Source organism: Stegastes partitus, unplaced genomic scaffold (assembly GCF_000690725.1).
Source record: "Stegastes partitus isolate 25-593 unplaced genomic scaffold, Stegastes_partitus-1.0.2 Scaffold236, whole genome shotgun sequence".
NCBI classification, from domain to species: domain Eukaryota; kingdom Metazoa; phylum Chordata; class Actinopteri; family Pomacentridae; genus Stegastes; species Stegastes partitus.
Window position 1 is genome coordinate 94,060 of NW_007577967.1, and position 18,566 is coordinate 112,625.

General features: G+C 42.5%; 1 protein-coding gene across 8 annotated transcripts in view; it reads right to left on the bottom strand.

Annotated features, from left to right (window-relative positions):
* Positions 1-18,566, bottom strand: part of nav3 (neuron navigator 3) — a 221,375-nt gene that overhangs the window by 7,060 nt on the left and 195,749 nt on the right. For 4 of the 8 annotated variants that reach the window (XM_008281536.1, XM_008281537.1, XM_008281534.1 and 1 more), the window contains 13 exons: positions 15,391-15,474; positions 14,165-14,276; positions 13,295-13,419; positions 9,378-9,401; positions 8,737-8,903; positions 8,377-8,463; positions 7,287-7,440; positions 5,239-5,425; positions 3,665-3,762; positions 3,487-3,582; positions 1,709-1,877; positions 1,318-1,553; positions 392-546 (listed from right to left, as the gene is read on the bottom strand). In XM_008281536.1, the coding sequence (XP_008279758.1) occupies positions 392-546; positions 1,318-1,553; positions 1,709-1,877; positions 3,487-3,582; positions 3,665-3,762; positions 5,239-5,425; positions 7,287-7,440; positions 8,377-8,463; positions 8,737-8,903; positions 9,378-9,401; positions 13,295-13,419; positions 14,165-14,276; positions 15,391-15,474 (1,694 nt within the window). The remainder of the gene's footprint in view (positions 1-391; positions 547-1,317; positions 1,554-1,708; positions 1,878-3,486; positions 3,583-3,664; positions 3,763-5,238; positions 5,426-7,286; positions 7,441-8,376; positions 8,464-8,736; positions 8,904-9,377; positions 9,402-13,294; positions 13,420-14,164; positions 14,277-15,390; positions 15,475-18,566) is intronic. The other 4 variants (XM_008281541.1, XM_008281540.1, XM_008281535.1 and 1 more) reach the window with 3 other exon arrangements.

The window sequence follows — 18,566 nt, forward strand, 5'->3', positions numbered from 1 at the left end:
ATTAAATGAGATGGCTACTCGGATGCAAGAGTTAAACATTTTATAGACTTAATGTGATAAAGAGGAGTGTTTTAATCGATACATCTGACTGCCTCAGCGTGGTACCATTTATCAATAGTGAAGAAGAAACGTCCTACTGTAGTCGTAAAGCGCACTTCTTCAGCTGTATTCCCTTGCCCCCTTTTTCATAAAGGTTTCTCTTTCCTTATCTGAGTCCAGCTTGTGAGGATAGTGTGCCGAACAGACTGTAAAGCCCACTGAGGCAAAATTGTGATGTTTGATTTCAGGCTGTGAAAATAAAACCGTCTTGACTTGACTGGAGCCGTGACCAAAGCAGAACTTGTCCCTACAAGGCTTTTCATCTCAGAGGAGAGGATCACTTCTGACTCACCATTTGTGGTACTTGCAGTTGAGGAAGCCGTTGAATATGTCACTGAGGGAGCCGATGTGGTGGAGGTTGTCCAGGATGACCACAGTGGGGAGCTCTGTGTCCGTCTCCTCAGAGTTGCACTGCTCTGCCAGGTTGGACAGGTACTGACGCAGGTCCTGTGTTAAAAAGCATTCATGGCTTAAGAGTGCGGAAATGCAAATTTTGAAGGTTTGATTTGGAGCATAAAGGTCCTAAAAGAAGTCATTTTGTTAAATATTAGCAAAAAAAGAGCAACGTGGTTTTAGCTCCCACAACCAATGCGCTTTTTAAATGTCAGCTAAAAAATAACAGTCCTCAAACTTTGGTAGAAAATCCACATAATAGCAGTCAATGTTTGACATTTACGGCTTGTACATCTGTCTGCACCATTCCCGTTTCTCCCTGTGGTCAAACTTTTACTATCAAAAACTACAAATGAGTAAAATTGCCATGACTGTTTTTAACATTATCAAAAACAGCTATTGGGGATGCATGTCACATTCAGAGGCTCATTATTTAAATGGCATACATTTTTCCTTTGATCAAAAAAAATGTCAGCTTGTCGAGTCAGACTGTCAGAATCAAAGACTGAAGCCTTTTTTTTCTCCAAGAACTGCAATTTTGTCACAGCATTCAGTGATCACACGGAGAGGAATCCAGGGTAGAGGAGGCAGAGAGGGCAATTATGATGTACACAGAGGAAGAAAACAACCAAAGGAGCGATGTGTACATCTTTGATGATTGTGCATATTTTCATGAGACATACAAAATCTGGTTGGGCTGAATGGTACAAAAAAAAAAGATGTTACAAAAGTACAGACATCAGGGCAAGAATGAACTGAAAGAATTCTAAACTGCAGTGTGTGGATTTCTAAACAACAAAAAGTAAAGCTCTCTGTTCTTCCCACCTTGCTGGAATTCTGGTCCACGTTGAAGCTGGCCACGTTGTGCTCAGTCACCTCCTGCCCCATCTGGGAAATGATGTACTCGGCCAGCTTGGCAGCCAGGAAGGATTTACCGGTGCCGCTGGGTCCTGAGAGGATGATCCGACGGTGCTCCATCAACAGGTTGAGATACCTCTGGATGATGGGCTTCGGGATGAGCGTATCAAACACGAGGCTGTCTATGCTGTTCTCCTTCACACCTGTGATGAGGAGGGAAGGAATGAATGCAGCTACATTTTTAGACTGTAAAAGGAGGTTAAAGTTAACATTGATTTCTCTAGACTCAAGCAGCTTCCTTGAGAATCCAAGCCAGGTTTCTATATGATCCTGAAATAGACGCTCCTGGCTGAGGTACCTTTCAGGTTGACCTTGATGACGTTGTTGTCGCCCACCAGGTAGCCGCAGGGCAGCAGCTCAGGCACTTCGGAGGCGTGGGAGCGGATCACCTCGCCCATCCTGTAGCAGACAATGCTGTCTGAGCTGAGACCCAGGCTGGTCAGAGGATCTACCCGAAACACGTACTCCTGCAGGGAGGGAGGGCGGCGGAAAATGAACAACAGAACTACTGGCCAGGCTTAAACACACAGATCCTTTCTAGAGTATGATAACAGTGGAGTGAAACAAAGGTTTGGGATGTTTTAGGCTTTCCAGTTTCAGATCAAACCGTAAGAAGGCTGGTTTAACTTTAATTTCACATAAATATTCTAATTTAAATCCCCAAAGGTTACATATAAATAACTTGAACCTACTATTTTGAACACTCTAAGTAATTAAGCCGAGGTTGCACTTATTTGGCTGTAAAACACTTGATAATCCCACAGAAGCACTTTAGGGAAATGTCGTGTTTTCTGAACTGTGGCAGCCATATTAATTTTAGCAATTAAGGAACATATTGCTACAATCATCTCTTACTTATTTCTCATTTAAAGTCCCTGAACCATCTGTGAGAAATAAATAATTTAAAGGCGTCTTGTTGGTCATCACAGGATTTTCTTGACATGCTTTCACAATATATCTGACAGAGCCGGCAGCCGAGCCAGCTGATGATGGTGTAATTAGAAAAAGAAACCTCTGTTCTTTGGCTCTTGTTTTTATATTTCATATATAATGTATATATTTTTATACTTTATTTTACCTGATATCTATTAAGCAGATCAATACGCTGCTAATACAGCAAAAGAACATATCAGCAGTAAAGAGTTCATTTTGACTGTAATAATTCATCAGATACACCGGTGACACATTCAGTGCACAAACTTCCAGCTACTAAAGTGGTGCACTTCATTGTTTATATTGTTGTACCTCAGATTTTATTTCTTTTTGTGAAACAGGATCAGATGACAAATCATCCCCACAGTACAGACAGAAGCCAGACATTCCCACATCAAAGGAGATCGGGGCAGCATATTCAGCTTGTATAAAGACACATAGTTTATTATTTGCTATCTGTGCTTAATAAGAAGACACCAGTTCCTCTTTATTATTAAGTGTACAACAGCTATATAATATCTAACCAGTGTCTGTGCTTCACACCCGTACTGACAAGTTCCAACTACAATAACATGCTTGGATTTGTCAGTGCAGACAATTTGATTTGTAACGTAGGGTATTTTGGTACCACGTATTGGCTGAATTCCACTTAGGGTTTTGGTGTTGTGTGTACTGGCTATAGGATCCATCATGCAATGTGGATAACCAGCGTATGCTACCTTCTACCCAGGTGGGTTTGCAGTGTCTGCATACTTGGGGGAACTTTTCATTATGCTGCAATGTAGTGCTTTGCATCATGTCTTTTTTGTACAGCGTATGTGTAGATTTTTTTTTGTTCGTTTTTCTGGTCTTTATAAATAAATTGTTAAAAAGAAACAAGGGTTGATTGGATTAGGGTTTCCACAAATCAAAGAGCCAATCATGAACAAGGAGCCGCATGCAGCTGGCAGCGACTGACGTTTCAAATTGAGGCCTGTGCTTGGTTCATTATGTAACTGGTTTGGCTTATTAACAAACCCAAACAGCACAGATCCATCGGTATAGTTATTAGTAACGCTTGCTCTCCCTCCGGTGATAGTATCTGTGGTGGAAAACCATCTGCCTCAGTGACTGAAATGCACCAATAAGCAATATTCTGCTTACTTTGAAGAGGCGTCGAATGACTCCATCCAGCACGTCCCACTTGGTTTTCCCGCTCACACCTATCGACCCAATCAGGTACTCCTGGCTGTGCGTACCCTGAAGAGTAGCAACAACATGAGTCAGAACAAATAACAGCACATTACGGTGGTTGTAACCGGAGACGTCGTCATCCACAAACCTTGGTGGTATTTGGCCCACTGCTGATGGTAACCACTATTCGCACGCTGCGGCCTTCCTTGCGTAGATTGCCCTCATAGCTGTCGTCCAGCAGAATGTCTGAAAGCAAAACTTTGCGTTACAAAAAGCAACCGACTTTAATCTGCCACAGCTTTGATTAATTATAAACAAACTCTCACTCTGCCTGCCAGCAAATTATAGCTGGAAATGGACAAAGTAAAACATAGCTAATCGGTTTCTTTCATGTGATAATTACTTTTACATTTAATCAATGTTCTCATCCAGACTTAGTGCACAGAATGGTAATGTAAAAAAAATGGAAATTAAACGGAGTGCAATCTAAAGAGGAGAAGCGAAGATCTTTTGGAGACAGAGGGATAAACAGAGATTAGAAATCATTCAATAAGAAGAAGTTCATTTGAGCTTTTTCTAGCTGAAGAATTGATGTTCAGTCATTATCATAGGATGGCGGATCTGCTATTGTGACAGCAGCATGGGACATAATGACTAAACAACCAAGAAAAGCAGCATGAAATCATATATTTTAACCACTGAGCTGAAATCAGACCTCCAGTCACATTTTATAACGCTGATGTTTCAAACCAGCGTGCAGAAAGCTTCTCAGTGCTACTTGTTGCAGTCGAACACGATAACAAACACAGCACATGTTGTGTGCAGCTGTGTGACTTATTAGTGTCCAGCCACCTTTAACCTTTCAGAACAATTCCCTTCCACACCATTAACTAGTCTGCTTCTAAGTCTCTTCATTCCCTTTTCTCAGACTCCATTTCAGAGAGGGGTAGGGGGTACTTTGCATTCGGCTGGCTTCCCTTAGCTGAAGGCTCTGTGTTGGGGTGATAACGGCCCGTTGGCCCACTCGTCTTCCCACGCGCCACTGCTCTTGGCTCATCCCACCATCAATTAACGAGGGCCCGAGTCCTCGGAGGGAGCTGCGCCTTCTATGTTAATTACAGGACAAGTGAGAGGGACAAACTCTTCCACTTGTCAAATGGACCAAGCCTGGAGAGGATTTTCAGCACGTTCATGTGTGCGTTACTGTGTTTATGTAATAGGGTCTTGCTCTGTTGCGAACCCTCGCAGAAGGGAGGGCAGCTATTTCATCATTTCATGCAGCTCCTCCGGATCATTCCTCTCTGCAAACACAATTCTCTCCCATTTATTGAGGCGAGTATGAAGCGAGCTAATCCAACTTGATGCTGCAGGAAAATACTTCTGCCTTAAGAGTTACTGCAGACTATAAATGGACCTTCGGCTTAACTTAACAGAAGAACAAAGCGCTTACAATGCCATGGTTTGAGGCTTAATTTCTCAAAGACTGAATACACCTAATAGAACAACTTTTCTTTGTAAAAACTAAAAATGATTTCGCTTATTGTTAGGTTGAAAACAGCCCTGACTGGCCGGTGAAAGCCTGTTTGGCTTGTCGAGACATAAAGTTCATTTTACTGGCTTCTACCACTCTCACACTTGGAACAAAGTGCTGCATGTAACGCTGATATACAAAGACACTTCAGATTGACACGCTGCAGACACCAGCGCCGACACTGAACTGACCTGACATGATGGTGTCTGTGATGTTGAGGTTGTTGAGGGATAACCCCAAGGACTGACGTGAGGAGGACGAGGAGGTGCTGGAGGTCTCGGAGGGCGGCCGGGCTGTCTTGACCGGCGTTGCTGTCGGCGTGGCGTTACCGCTGGACTTGAGGCGATCGTTCTCCGCTTTCAGTATCTCAATCTCATTCTGTGCAATAAGAAAGTAATGAAAATAAGGGTAAATCCAATAGAAACTTCATTCAAAGACACAGAATAATAAGCTGCTCCATCGGCAGACGGTCATTTTCTTCCATTCAGGCTGGCCGCCGTTGTTATTCTGAATCGGTATCATTGGAATTATTGGCTGTAAGCAGCTTTTTGATCTTCAAGGCTCTCTTTGTACTGAAGGTTAAGTCTCAGATAAGGAGTCTAACATGATCCCCATATCTGAGGGGAGACTATAGGCTTCTAAAGATGAGGCAATCCACATCCACAAAGATCCACTTAACTGAGACATTCATGCTGAATATGAGCCTCTTTTAAAATCTGAAATGACACAGCATCTCTGAACATTAGGCTTTGAAATGTCTGCCTTTTCATTATGCTGCATCAATGGCTCTGAAATAAATAAATAAATCAAATGCATTTATTTGCAAGGAGAAACATTACTTGGTGTCTTTTTATTCAGCGCCATGAAAAATTAAACAATTTTCTTCTCCCTCTGTGAAACGTGTTCACCTTGACAGGCTATTCAATGACTCCTGTGTTATTAAGTACCTGTGTTGTGATCGCTGGAAGTCTGGTTTAGCAAGCACGATCCTTTATTAGACTCTTTCTTCCCCCCGTTTCTTTCATCTATAACTGTTCAGAAAGTTTTCAGACTTTAAGACTTAAAGGGATAGTTTGACATTTTGAGAAATATGCTTATCTGCTTTCTTGCAGAGAGTTAGATGAGAAGACTGATACTGCTATCAAGTATGAATATTAATAGGGGGTTTCCACTGCGGATGGCGAAGTCTATGAAGAGCTATGCTGGCGGAGTGTTTCTCCTCTGCACCCACAGCAAAGCAAACTTGTTTACCTTGATGAAGGTGTGCTAAAAGTGTGCTAGTCGCAAACCACAAGAGCTTACCCCCTACAGCCATTTTTTAGCCTACCGTGGCTGCTTCTGTTTGCACTGTTCCTCCCTGCAACGTTTTAAAACTCCTGTGCTGATCAAGAATGTGTTTTTAACAGCAGGATGTTTGGTTTGCATCCTAAGGCAGTTAACAAAACTCTGATATGTCTGAAAGCAGCCAGTAAACAGTAGAGTCAGGCCCATATCTGAAAGCACAGACGGAAATAGAAACTCCAACCATAGAGATTCAGCTAGAAGTCACAATAGTGCTAAGGAATAAAAACAGGGAGCAACTTTTAGGCAAACTGTTTTACTTCCTAACAAGTCCATGACACACAGTTTTTACCACTGAGACATGACAGTGGTATCGACCGTATCTAAGACTGCAGATGAGCCTTTTTCCCAAAGTGTCAAACTAAAAGAGAAACTGACGTCAATAGCTAATGTGTGAGAGTGCTAGGTGAATCAACATGTCATGAGAGGCTCTGTGTGAGTGTTTGTATGTGTGAGGGAGTGTGTTTGCCTGGAGGCCTCCTTGTGCCCCGCTGGTGCCCTGTCGGCCCTTCACGAACCCACTGAATGCATTGTTAACTCCCTAACTGGTAGCTGTCATGCTCCAGTGCCTTGAGGGACCAACACGCCACTTTAGTCCAAATAAATTGGACAGACAGAGCTGAAGTTTTGCCTGTCTGAGCCTTGACACGTCTCTATGAGACGCCTGCATTTGGGCGTCTATGGAAAATTGATTAATATATCTCGAGAATTTGTCATGAGAAAGACTTTTAGACATTTTCTTGGTGACAAAACAATTCAGAATGCAATAATGAGATTTGCGTTGTCCATCACTACAAACTCTTGATAAATGTGCAGATGTGCATGCTGCTGCAGTTTGACCTTTGTCTAACAAACAGGTCAGGGCTGACCCGGGCGTAGTCTGTGAGCTTAGCCTCACCTGCATGCGGTTCATGGCCTCTCGGATCTGGTCCAGGTGGTGGGCAGAGCTAAGCGCCTCCAGGCGGATGTCTGTCAACTTGAGCTCTTTCTCCCTTAGCTCGTTTTTCAGCTGGAGGATGATTTCAGCCTCGGCCTCCGTGCATTCGCACAGCCTGCAACCGGGATTACACACAGGGAGGAGGAGGGGTCACCTTCAGGGTTAAACCAAACACACACACATACACTCCGGAGAGCACACACTTAAAGGAAACAAGAAAGCTGAAGTTCAGAGGGAAGCTGGAGTCAGTGGTGAAGACTGTATAGGCAGGTATCAGGTGAGGAGGGAAGTGGGGCATTTGGTGCAGCGAATCGCTCCCATTGATAGCACTTCTTCACTCAAATAATCTTACAAGGAAAAGATATATTCCAGTGGCAGTTCCCACAATGCACAGCTGTTCACATTTTGTAGATTGGTATGCAAGAGTTTGTGCATCCACAAAATATACAGTTGTTTTTCTCTTCTGTTATTCTGAATGTGCAGTCTGTAATGTGATGAAATATTGTCTGAGTTTGACAGAAACAATAAAAAAGCTGCAACACCAGTAAACCTAAAACCTTATTGACTGCAGGTTTTAAAGTAGCTGGTGGTGCGGAGATAGATTTTTTTTTTATTATCAGATTATGAGATTGTCACACTTTCACGGTTTGTCATTTGAATTTCAAAAACCTCCACATGCTCTGCTCCTGAGAAAACCATGTCAGACATCTTAACTTAGAATTATGTCACCAGCTGCCCAGCAGATGTGCACAGTACTCGCATGCTTGCGGAATGGCCACATGTTGGCTCTTTTTCAGTGACATACAGCCAATCTGCTCTGGCACAAAAAAACTAACTAAAAACTAACAGATGACACGTTTCCAATCCGTATTCAACTTGCTGCCACTACTCGTCCTTAACTGAGAACTGGAAACTTTTGTTTAGCAGAGACATCCGTCACCTCGGATATGTCGGTCAGAAGTTTTACAGCACTAAGATGCAGAAGAAAGTCACACCAACACAAACCACTGCACACACACTCCCGGGGAGCATGCCACACAGTGCCTATTACCGAGATCTGTGCTTGTAGACCACATGACCGTTTTGCTTTTTCTTTGGCGTCCAAATGGGAGAGGACTTGCTATCGCAAATGCACTTGCTAGAGCAGGTGGAGTAACATTAAAGAGGAGGATGTACAGAGCGGTTGGAGGAAAGAGAGAAAAGAAAAGTAAGGTGAAGGTTTAAGGACACTTGGTAAAAAATATGAAAACAATTAAAAAGAACAAAATAGGGAAGTGTACATTTTGATGTGCATACACTGTACGCACAGTGGGGAGAGGATTTTTTTGTGTATTTATGTATGTACAGCTACGTGAGAGTGGATGCATGTGTTTATAAGTACTTCTGGCAGGCGGTGCATGTAAGAACTCACTCTGTGGTGGAGGGGGAAGAGCGCAGCGTGGCAATGCTGCCTTGTCTGTTGTCATGCTGCAGTTTGGGCGAGGATGGCAGAGAGTCAGTCATCTCCTCCATCTCATCATGAGCCGACTGGGATTTGGTTTTCTTCTTGCTGAACGCCTGCTTGAAGGAGCTGCGGAGCTGCAACACACATAACACACAGGGGCAAAGACGTCAGTATTACCCCCACCGACCTCCCCAATCAGATCATGTCAGTTCTTTAGACATCATTCCTGGAGACATCACATCTTGTCAGATCAGGAAGTCACTCCGTGCTGTTTCCAAGCAATGGCCACTGTCTGGCGTAGGTAAAGAGGTAAAAAGCAAGGCCGTTAAGTATACATGAGAATGAGGGAGGAAGCAGGGGGGACCAGGCTTTTTAATGACCCTAAAAACTAGGGACGAACAGGCAATTTAAATGAACAAGAACGGAGAAAACGGAGGAGGAGAAATGAGGGGGAAGGGGAGGGTTGCTGTATCCATGCCGACGTTCCGAGAAAAGGGAGAGAGAGGTTTGCTCTGAGAGTGGAAGAAGACGGAACAAGAAAGGGAAGGAAGTGGAGATGGGGGAACAACCACTGCACACATACAGAAGACACTCTGGAAACCACTGACCTGAGCTGGGATGGAATCAGCCACCTGAAGATGCAAAACACACCCAACGTTAAGCCACACAAACACACACTCCTGCTCACTTCACAGCCAACTACAGGTGGTTCATTAAGGCTAACTGCAGCGAGTGTCACTGATTTATTGAGCACATTGTTCTGAAGAAATACAGTTACTGCTGCTGCAAGTGTGATGATAATCATGATGGCTGCTATCAGTGTTCTGTCAATTTCAGGGAGAACGCTTCTGCACAACACAATCAATCTGGTTAGTGCCCGTTTGGAATTAGCTGTCAGATTATGACTAGAATTTGGAGACATAAAGTTACCTAAATTAAAGGAAAGTCACAATTAGGATACAAACAAATGTTTTACATGGTAACAGTACAACATGAAATCAACATGAGCAACAACAAATAAGCAATAAGCAACAAATACAGAAATACAAAACTTCCATTCAATGTAAGTAATAAAAAGTGAAACACTTTACAAAACTGCCATCCATGACACTATGAATATACATACAGTACATACACGACTGGTCATGTAATGTTAGTGTAAAAGGGCCCAGTGTAGCAATAAGAAGACTAAAACCAATGTTGTACTCTCTGCATCTGTGATTCCACAAGAGTCAACAACTATTCATCTGTGGTGTTTGCAGCTGTTTGTGTCCACAAGGGAGTATAATCAAAGCTCAAGAGCCTCCACTCAACAATTCTTACATTAATTAGTTGCTGTGGTAAACTTTTTAAAATTGCAATAAACATGAATTATAGTGGGGACTAAAAGGACTGTAACTACTTTTGGAGTTATTTGGTCAAAAATTAAATGGACAAAAAGCAAATTCTGACCAAATGGTGACCTAGATTAAAAGTTTATGGATCATTAAAGTCAACAGGGTCCATCCTCTGGGAATCCTGAGAATGTAAAAATGCTGAGACATTCACCCCATGAGAGAAACTTATCAGTAAGTTGTTTAGTCAGGACCAAAGTGGGTGTCTAAAAATGTGTTCAAGCAGGCATGAAAATCACACTCATTATGTCAGGTACAGCCTGTTTGTATTCATGCACTACAATTAAAAAGCAGCCAAATTCTAACAGTAGTTCACTGTTTTTTCTAAAATACAAAATAAAGTGAAATCTGGTGCTTTTTTGGAGCCAAAAACAAACAAACAAAAAAAGATAATTAACAGTAGGCTATTGTAAAAACCGGTGGTGTTAACTGAACAAAAAGTTTTTGCACAACAGTTCACAGAGCACTTAACTATTTCATTTACACAGATAAGAATAATAGCTTTACACTAAAGCCCTGAATTATGCCATTTTTTTTATGAAGTAATTTTTTTCTTTCTAAAATAAATTACTAGAATTTGTCCTGTATTGCTGCCTTTAATAACAGTTCCCATATCCATAAAAATATAACTTGCCTTATCCTTTATCCTTCGTTGTTTTAGCTGTTTTAGTGCTATATGTATATATTTTAAAATGTTAAATAGAGTTGGTAGACTTCAGTTTTGTATCACAACGATTGAAGACATATTGGTATTTATGGTATATGTCTACAATTCACAGTTTGTGGTACAATTTAAAATGAGAAAATGTTGCAATTTACAGGCAGTTACAGCTACGATTAATGTTGATTACTGTGGCAACACTGTATAAATATAGTTCATTATTGGAAAGTCTAGTCACACAATTAAACCTCACTGTAGGATACTCAATTATACAGTCGATTATAGAGCAATTTACAGTGATTATAGCAAATGCAGTAATTACGAGTAAAATGACATACTATAGTAACACTGAAGATTTAGAGTGAAATCCTGGTGACCACAGCTGCCAGGATTGTTTTGTAATTTTACAGAAGAATTTGTTACAGTGTGTGTGGAATGATAATACACCATTTCCGCAAAGTTGTGCCTCATTGAAGGGCAAACAACTCATTTATTCCACTGTCCTTCTCTCACCACCCTGATAGCATGACACGCTGCTGTTCTCTCCTCTCCTCATTCACATATCACTAACCTCACCTCAGCTCTCTCCTCCACCCTACACCGAGGTCCAATTTATGCAAATGAATAATTAACGGCCGCTGAAATAAGGAACTGGTTGGTATTCATGAGGCTGACTTGGATTTTTCGGGGTCTCACTTAGCGCGGCAGGCTCGGGTGTTAGACTCCGTGGTGAACTTTGGGGGCTGTTAGCGTGCGTTCGGTTTCAAGGGCAGGCGTTTTGCATTGCAGCAGAGGCTGAAAGCTGGCTCTGGTTCTGTGCTGCTTGGCTGAGACAGAACTTCTAATATGTCATCTGTCCGACTCAGGGGGGCTGCAGCAAATAACAGCTCTCAGCCTGAGACGCCGAGCTGCTATTGTACACTGAACAGGAAAATCGGAGAGAAGGGCAGAGAAAGACGAAAGAGCTTTATGGTCGTTTTTCGCCTGGATTTTTGAGTATTTGCGAACATATACATTCATCAGGAGAATGAAAATTAGGAGTATTGTATAAAGAATGTCTGAGGCTGGAATTCAACTCCAACACAAGACAAGGTATTAAAGACAGCTTTAGAGTGGAGTTGGAGGAATAGAAATGCATCCCCTGCTGTGTTACACCTCCAAGCTTGACCAAATCCAATTGAGTAACTGAGGGATTAAGAGCTCTTGTCAAAAGTACTCTGACAGCAGATTTTTAGTGAGGCGATTGTTTCTCTTCTGCCCAGACTTTCCCACTTGACACAGCGATTCAACCAGCACTTCTCTAACCTTCGGGCAACCACTGGACTCCTTTTCAAGCTGAACTTCCTGCATCTGTAACACCAGTGGAAACTCTGCATTTTTTTTCCAACTTAATTTGCATGCCGTCGTCACTGAATATGAGTTTCCAAGTGCATCTCCAACGATAATTGACTATGCTCGACCCCCTGTTCGCCCTCAACCCTGGATGGTACCTTCGCCACTCAGCTCACACATTCCCAGCCCTGTAACCTAGCAACGGTGGCACGATGGCACATTGTGATGAAGTGAACATAGTTTTAAGACCAAACGTTCTCTGCGATCCTCACATGCATTGTGAAGGGACAGAGTGACTTATCACAAGAGACTCAACTCATTACTCACAATGTGACTCACTTACACAAGCTGCAAACATCCACTTTTACACTAGAAGAAGTAGAACTAGACTTATAAATCTGAGCAACACATATGTTGCCATTGATCATTCTGCTTTTGATTTTGCAGTTCAGATCAAATAAAGAGGCGCTCCAATCAAAACCCTTTCCTCTAGAGCTCATGCGGGTATATTAGGAGCTTTCAAGGGATTCTACTTTTATATTGCAGGAATTTAGCTGATTTACAGCGAGTGCAAGAGTACAATAAGCTTAGATACACAAAAATATATATATTTTTATACAAAGAAGACATTTAATCTGTTAATGTGGGCCTACAGAGTATATCGACACTAGTTTCACTGACACTGAATAATACATATACTTCAAAGAGCTGTTTACCATCAAATCCACCGTCAACAATGTCTTGATGTGTCAGTGTAGAAATATAAGGCTTCTCATGTTTGCAGCATCTGAATGAATAGGCTAGACACGAGGACACGTGATCTCTAGGTACGTGGTAAAGAGTGAAAATGGTATAAAAGACCTCTTTGACAATGAATTTGTATCATTTTTAAAAAATCTGTTGACTCTTTTGTTGGATTTTAGGGCATTTTGCATAAAACATCAAATGCTAACCTGAAATATACCAACTTAATGTGAAAATAAGCTTTCTTCTTGAGTGTTTTTCTCCTATATGAAGAACAATTCTGAACCAGGTCCACTGTACATGTCAGTGCATATTTTGCCCATATTAGGACTCAGCTTCCCTTTGCAGTTTTTAGTCTCACAGCTATTTTTGTGTCTTTGTTTTCTCCACCTACCCAGCTCTTCTTCTTCTTCTTTTTGTCTTCAGCGTCCTTGCCCAAGCTGCCCATGCTGGAGTGACTGGCTGCGCTGTTAATACTGGACATACTTTCTGACGAGTGCTGCCGTCTAATCCGCAGGTCTGGAAAAGACAAGCAAAATGTTCCTCAGAGTGCTGAAAACTAGTACAGTGTTCTCTTTAAAGCTGAGGTAAGCAGATTTTTTGGACATAATTGGGCAAAAAAAGAAAAAAAAAATCCAAAATAACCTTTTCGCTTAGAATAACTGAAGTAATCTGAGAGGAAACTTTCCTTCTGCACCTCCTCTTGGCTCTGTTGTCAGGCTTTAGAAAATCTAATCAGTGGAGTGAGACGTTAACAAATAACAAGCCTTTTTACTTATAGCAGGTGGGATCATTTAAAGAGCAACAAAGCCCACTGTGGGAGGATGTGGTGGTGCGATAGCTTAAATGGATGACTTTCACTAAGAGGAGCAGGGTTGAAATTCCTGGGTGAAGCCATAAGTAACTGTTAAGTTTGTAGCTTGACTATTTTTGGGCATTTGAAAAAAAAAATTCTTTTGGCCCTTTTTAAACGTCTGCTTATGCCAGCTTTGATGTTTTTCTATTTCACGCTCTTCTCGGTTTGAATAGGAAGCTATGAGGAAGCTGGATACTTCAAAAGGTAATTATATAAAATCAAAAACTCATCTGATCCAGGTTGTTTTGTTGACTAATCAAGGCTTTCCAAACTGACTTATTCAGCACAAACACTTCAATTATTAGTGGTTCAATTCCCTGCGGGGCCAATCAGGATAGCAAATGCATCAACTCTTCAGATGATTTTAGAAAAATCTGGTCCAATGCTCCCTGTTGGTTTCTTTATTACCTTTGTGGAGGTGGTCCGGGCCATTTAGTGCCACCTGGATAGCCGTTTGGGCATCTGTGTTCTGAGTCTTCAGCATCTCAATCGTTTCCCTCAACTCAGCCAACTCAGATTCCTGGAATGAGAAAAAGCCAAAGAGAGAGAGAGAACAGGAGGTGCTGTTTTTAGCGTCATCGTTTAGGATTTGCTGAGTTGAGCACAAAAAAAGGCACTTTTGAGGAAATGTAATCTTTGTAGTCGAAATAAAAGTCCAGGATTGATAAACGGAACAGGTCATTATTAAACAGGATGACACACCAAAAATCTGTTGGAATCAACACATTAGCTCCATCACTGTGAACAAATTCTTAAATCTGGCACTGACATGGCTTTCTGTGGAAGCGAGAGGAAAAAAAAAGTGGGGGAGGGTATTTTGAAGAAGACAGGAGTCTCACAGATTTGCCCCAAAGCCAGCACCACCTGCTTAGAATAAAAAAAGCCGTACTCTCTGTCGAACCAACGCTATCAGATAGAGGGAGTCTCCTATTCTGCTTCCCCCAAACCCACTGAGGGCTGCAGATAGGGTTTCCGCTTTAATTAAAAGTTAGGATGGCCTTGTTTGACAAAGGCATCCCACCAGATCCCAGTCTGCTTTAATTTATAGAGGATTAAAAAGCTGCCAGGGCTCGTCAGCCTTCTGTGTGTATGTGTGTGTGGGTGTGTGAACAGAGGGAAGCATTCATAATATGTGCGAGGGATATATCATTGAACATATTGGTGCTGCTGTGTGATCAGTGTTTCGGTGGCATTCGAGCTCCTCTGAACCCCTAAGTTCAGGGGAAAAACGGTGGATAATTTATGGAGGAAACACCGCTTTTAAATACATTTCTGAGCCTCAGTTTCCTGCTGAGCTCTTGCAGTGACAGCTCGACTTACCTGTGATGCAACAAGGTTTGTGGTTTAAGCAAGTCAAACAAGTTTGGTTCAGGTTAGGATTGATGTCAGAGAAATATTCCGGCCACAACTAAAACTTTAACTTTGCTACCAAACCTCTCACATGAGTCAGGAACTGAAACTTCAAGATAAAGAAATTCATTAATCCACAAGCCCTGACCTCCACATTGTTACCTTCCACTGAACTATTCCAATGTCACACAGCTGCCCATTTCTAATCATTTCTCCTCCCTGTAATTCATTCACCGTGGAGTTCATACACAGCATATTTCAAATTCAGGACTAAGCTTGTGTACCTTTTGTTCAGCGGTCATGGTGAGGCTCTGCAGGCGACAGGTCATGTTACTCAGGCTCTTTTCGAAGGCTGCCACCAGGTGAGCCTGCAGACGAGGGGAGACACAAAAAACTGAGTTCAGCTGCTGCAGGAGTGTAAAGTTACATGTGATAACCCAAAACCAAAAACACATTTTTAATGGCAAACATTAAAAAAAACATTTGATTCTTAAAAATGAAAACTGCAAGACTCAGTAACTCAAAACTAACCACAAGATGAATTTGGACTCAGCTCAATCATTATAACAGCTACAAATTATCACTTGCTTGTGCATAAATCAATAGTGATGTTGAATGCTTGGAAAAAAAAAAAAGATCCCTCCCTTGAAGAGAGAGCCTCCACAGAGAATTAATGAGTTGGTCTGCTGGTTGGCGATGATAGCTTTGAAGTGTGGTTTCGCTTGAGCCAATGCTGACTGAGGACCAAACCAAGCTGGGTGTGGAAAGTTTGTTTGCCCACCAGTCTAAAGGCTCTGACTGTGCCCTCCTGAAGAGGTTCCCACTGTGCTAAAAAGAGCTGCTGCTGGGATATCTCGCCGAAAAAAAAAAAAACCCTTAGCCACTCCCTTTGAATCACTCTCAAATTTCAAGGGCAAATTCACACCATGCATGTTCAAAACGACTTATTTTGAACAGGGAGCATTTTACGCGACTTCACTGTTGCCTCTTACTGCTGTGAATTAATCATCATGGATTTGCTCCAAAGACATTTCACTGAACTAACAGCACCAAGAGAACACTGAGAAAGCTCTGACAAAAAGATGTGGCACACAGATCAGAGAAGGGTTGCCCTCGCTGACTTCGACTGTCAGCTGGAGATGCAGCGGCAACACGCTGAAGGATGGCAAATGTTTAGCAACGTCACGCCATCTGCTCTGCTGAACCTGTGGTTTGTGCGTGTGCGTGTCTGGATTTGTTTGTGCATGTGTGTTTTGTGTGAAGGACTGGCGGAGCCTTATGTTCATGGCTGCATGTACCTTTGTGTGCATGTAAAATTCTGAACGTGTGCGAGGCTGCGTGTGTGTGTGTGTGTGTGTGTGTGTGTGTGTGCCGCCAGCTCATCCTGAGACCCTGAGACACCTGTCAAGCCTGGTGTGTCACAGAGAGGTGGGCAGCCTGCCCAGACAGATCAGACAATCTCTGCTCCACACAAGCACACACATGCAAACACACACGCACACACGCACATTTTTATTATTATATTTTGGTGGAATTTCATTTACTGAATTCAATTGCATTTGCTCCCAATCGAGCGGTGTAACAGCCCTGCCAGAATAAGAAGATTCCTCATCTTTCTATCCCTGCGAGGACGTCTAAATCCAGAAATGAAGACACACACAGAGTAGCACCCTGCGCTGCCTCCTCCACTCTGTGTCCCTGGCTGAATCAACGTAGGTCTTGACCTTTAGAAATGCCAACTGTTCCAACACATCGCTCTATCTCCACATCTCTTTCCAACTCCACCTGTGAGCTCCGACTCATCACCCCCCCAGCCCACCTGTCCGCCCTGAAGGAGGCGCCGATCAGCCTCTAATGCGTCCCAGGGCTGAACCATCTGTCCTGCTCCTGGGGCACGAGCCCGGTGGCCACGCCTGGTCCCTGAACCCCCGCTTTTCAGAGCCTTGTCCTGATCTTTAGGTGTGGGGTAGAGGTTGACCGTCGGCCAAACCAGAGAGCTGTCACAAGTAGGCAACATCTCAGGGGCGCTTAAAAGCAACGGACAACGCCCAGTCACGACTACAGTGGTCAAAGCCAGCACCTACTGCTGGGCTACATCCTACAGTACAGCAAGAAGGGGAGGAGAGAAAAGTAGGAGGGGAAAGAGAAGACAATGAAAACCAAAATGAGGGAGGAGGAGGAGAACATGAAGCGATGGGGAGGGAAGGGAGCAGGAACAAGGTCGGGGTGAGAAAAAAGAGAAAGGAGATGGAGAAAGGAGGAGGCGTGCCTGTGTGAACTTTTAAACCCGATTTAATGTCAGCCAAAGCGGGAAAACTGATCCACTTCACAGCTAGAAGAAAATACTGAGTAATACTTTTGGCCCTCTTAATCCCTTTTACAGGATGTTGCTTTTGCTAATGCCCGTCTATTTTGATCAAATGCAACCAAAAGCACATTCGTAATTAATCAAAATGATGCCTATGGAGTGCTCCTAATCCCACTCGACAGTGCTACAACAAATATGGCTTTAATCTCAGCCGTTTTCTCTGAAAGGGTGGTCAGGGGGATTGACATATCTTAGAATAATTTAAGATCCAAATTCAATTGCAGAATACAAATGATAAGTCTTGAGGCAGCGCATATGTGAGAAGATCAGACGACCTCAATCACACTTTGTCAGTGGAGATGAAATAAAAAAAGCATCCAGTCACTGAAGATTAAAACATGACACCTTCCCTCTGGAGGCTTAAAATACACACTTTGCCATTATCACCACTCTGATTTCATGACTTTTATCATGAAAGTGTAGGTAAAGGATTATATGTTTCTCAACATTGTGATGCTTGAAGCTGCTCTTTACATTCACACAACATAATGTCAAATATGCATTAAACTGAAGTCACACTCAAATGGAAGTGACCTTTTATGTTACACACCATAGCATATTCACTTTAAAGAATAAATGAAAAACAAATTAGGAAGCAAAATGTCAAACACTTTTAAAGCGACTTTAGAAACTAGACTATCATCTTCCTGAGAAACTGTCGTGCAAATCAAGGCTTGTGTGTGAGCATAAAGAAAATGGAGCATTTGTAAGTATTTGACAGTGTACTGTGCTTGCATGTTTAAGGAGTTTAAGGACACTTGTGTCTTTGGGTATAAATGAGGAGTTATCTGCTCATGTGTAGGTTTATGCACACGTATATGTTTCTACATGTGACACTGTGGGCTGACATGATAATGATTCTGGCATGTCTTTCACACTCCACACTGAGTTTTGGACTGTGGGTGGAGAGCATTTGAAGGCTCCTGATACTGATATTTACATAGAGTTGCACTCCCCACAGGGAGGATGAGACGAGCTTATAGCAGCAGCGGCAGCAGCAGCCCACCACGCTGTCATGTAGGTACAGTGTGATGCAGTTCCACAACAACACAGCCAGAGATGTGTCTGTTTTTTTTTTTAAATTTCATTTTA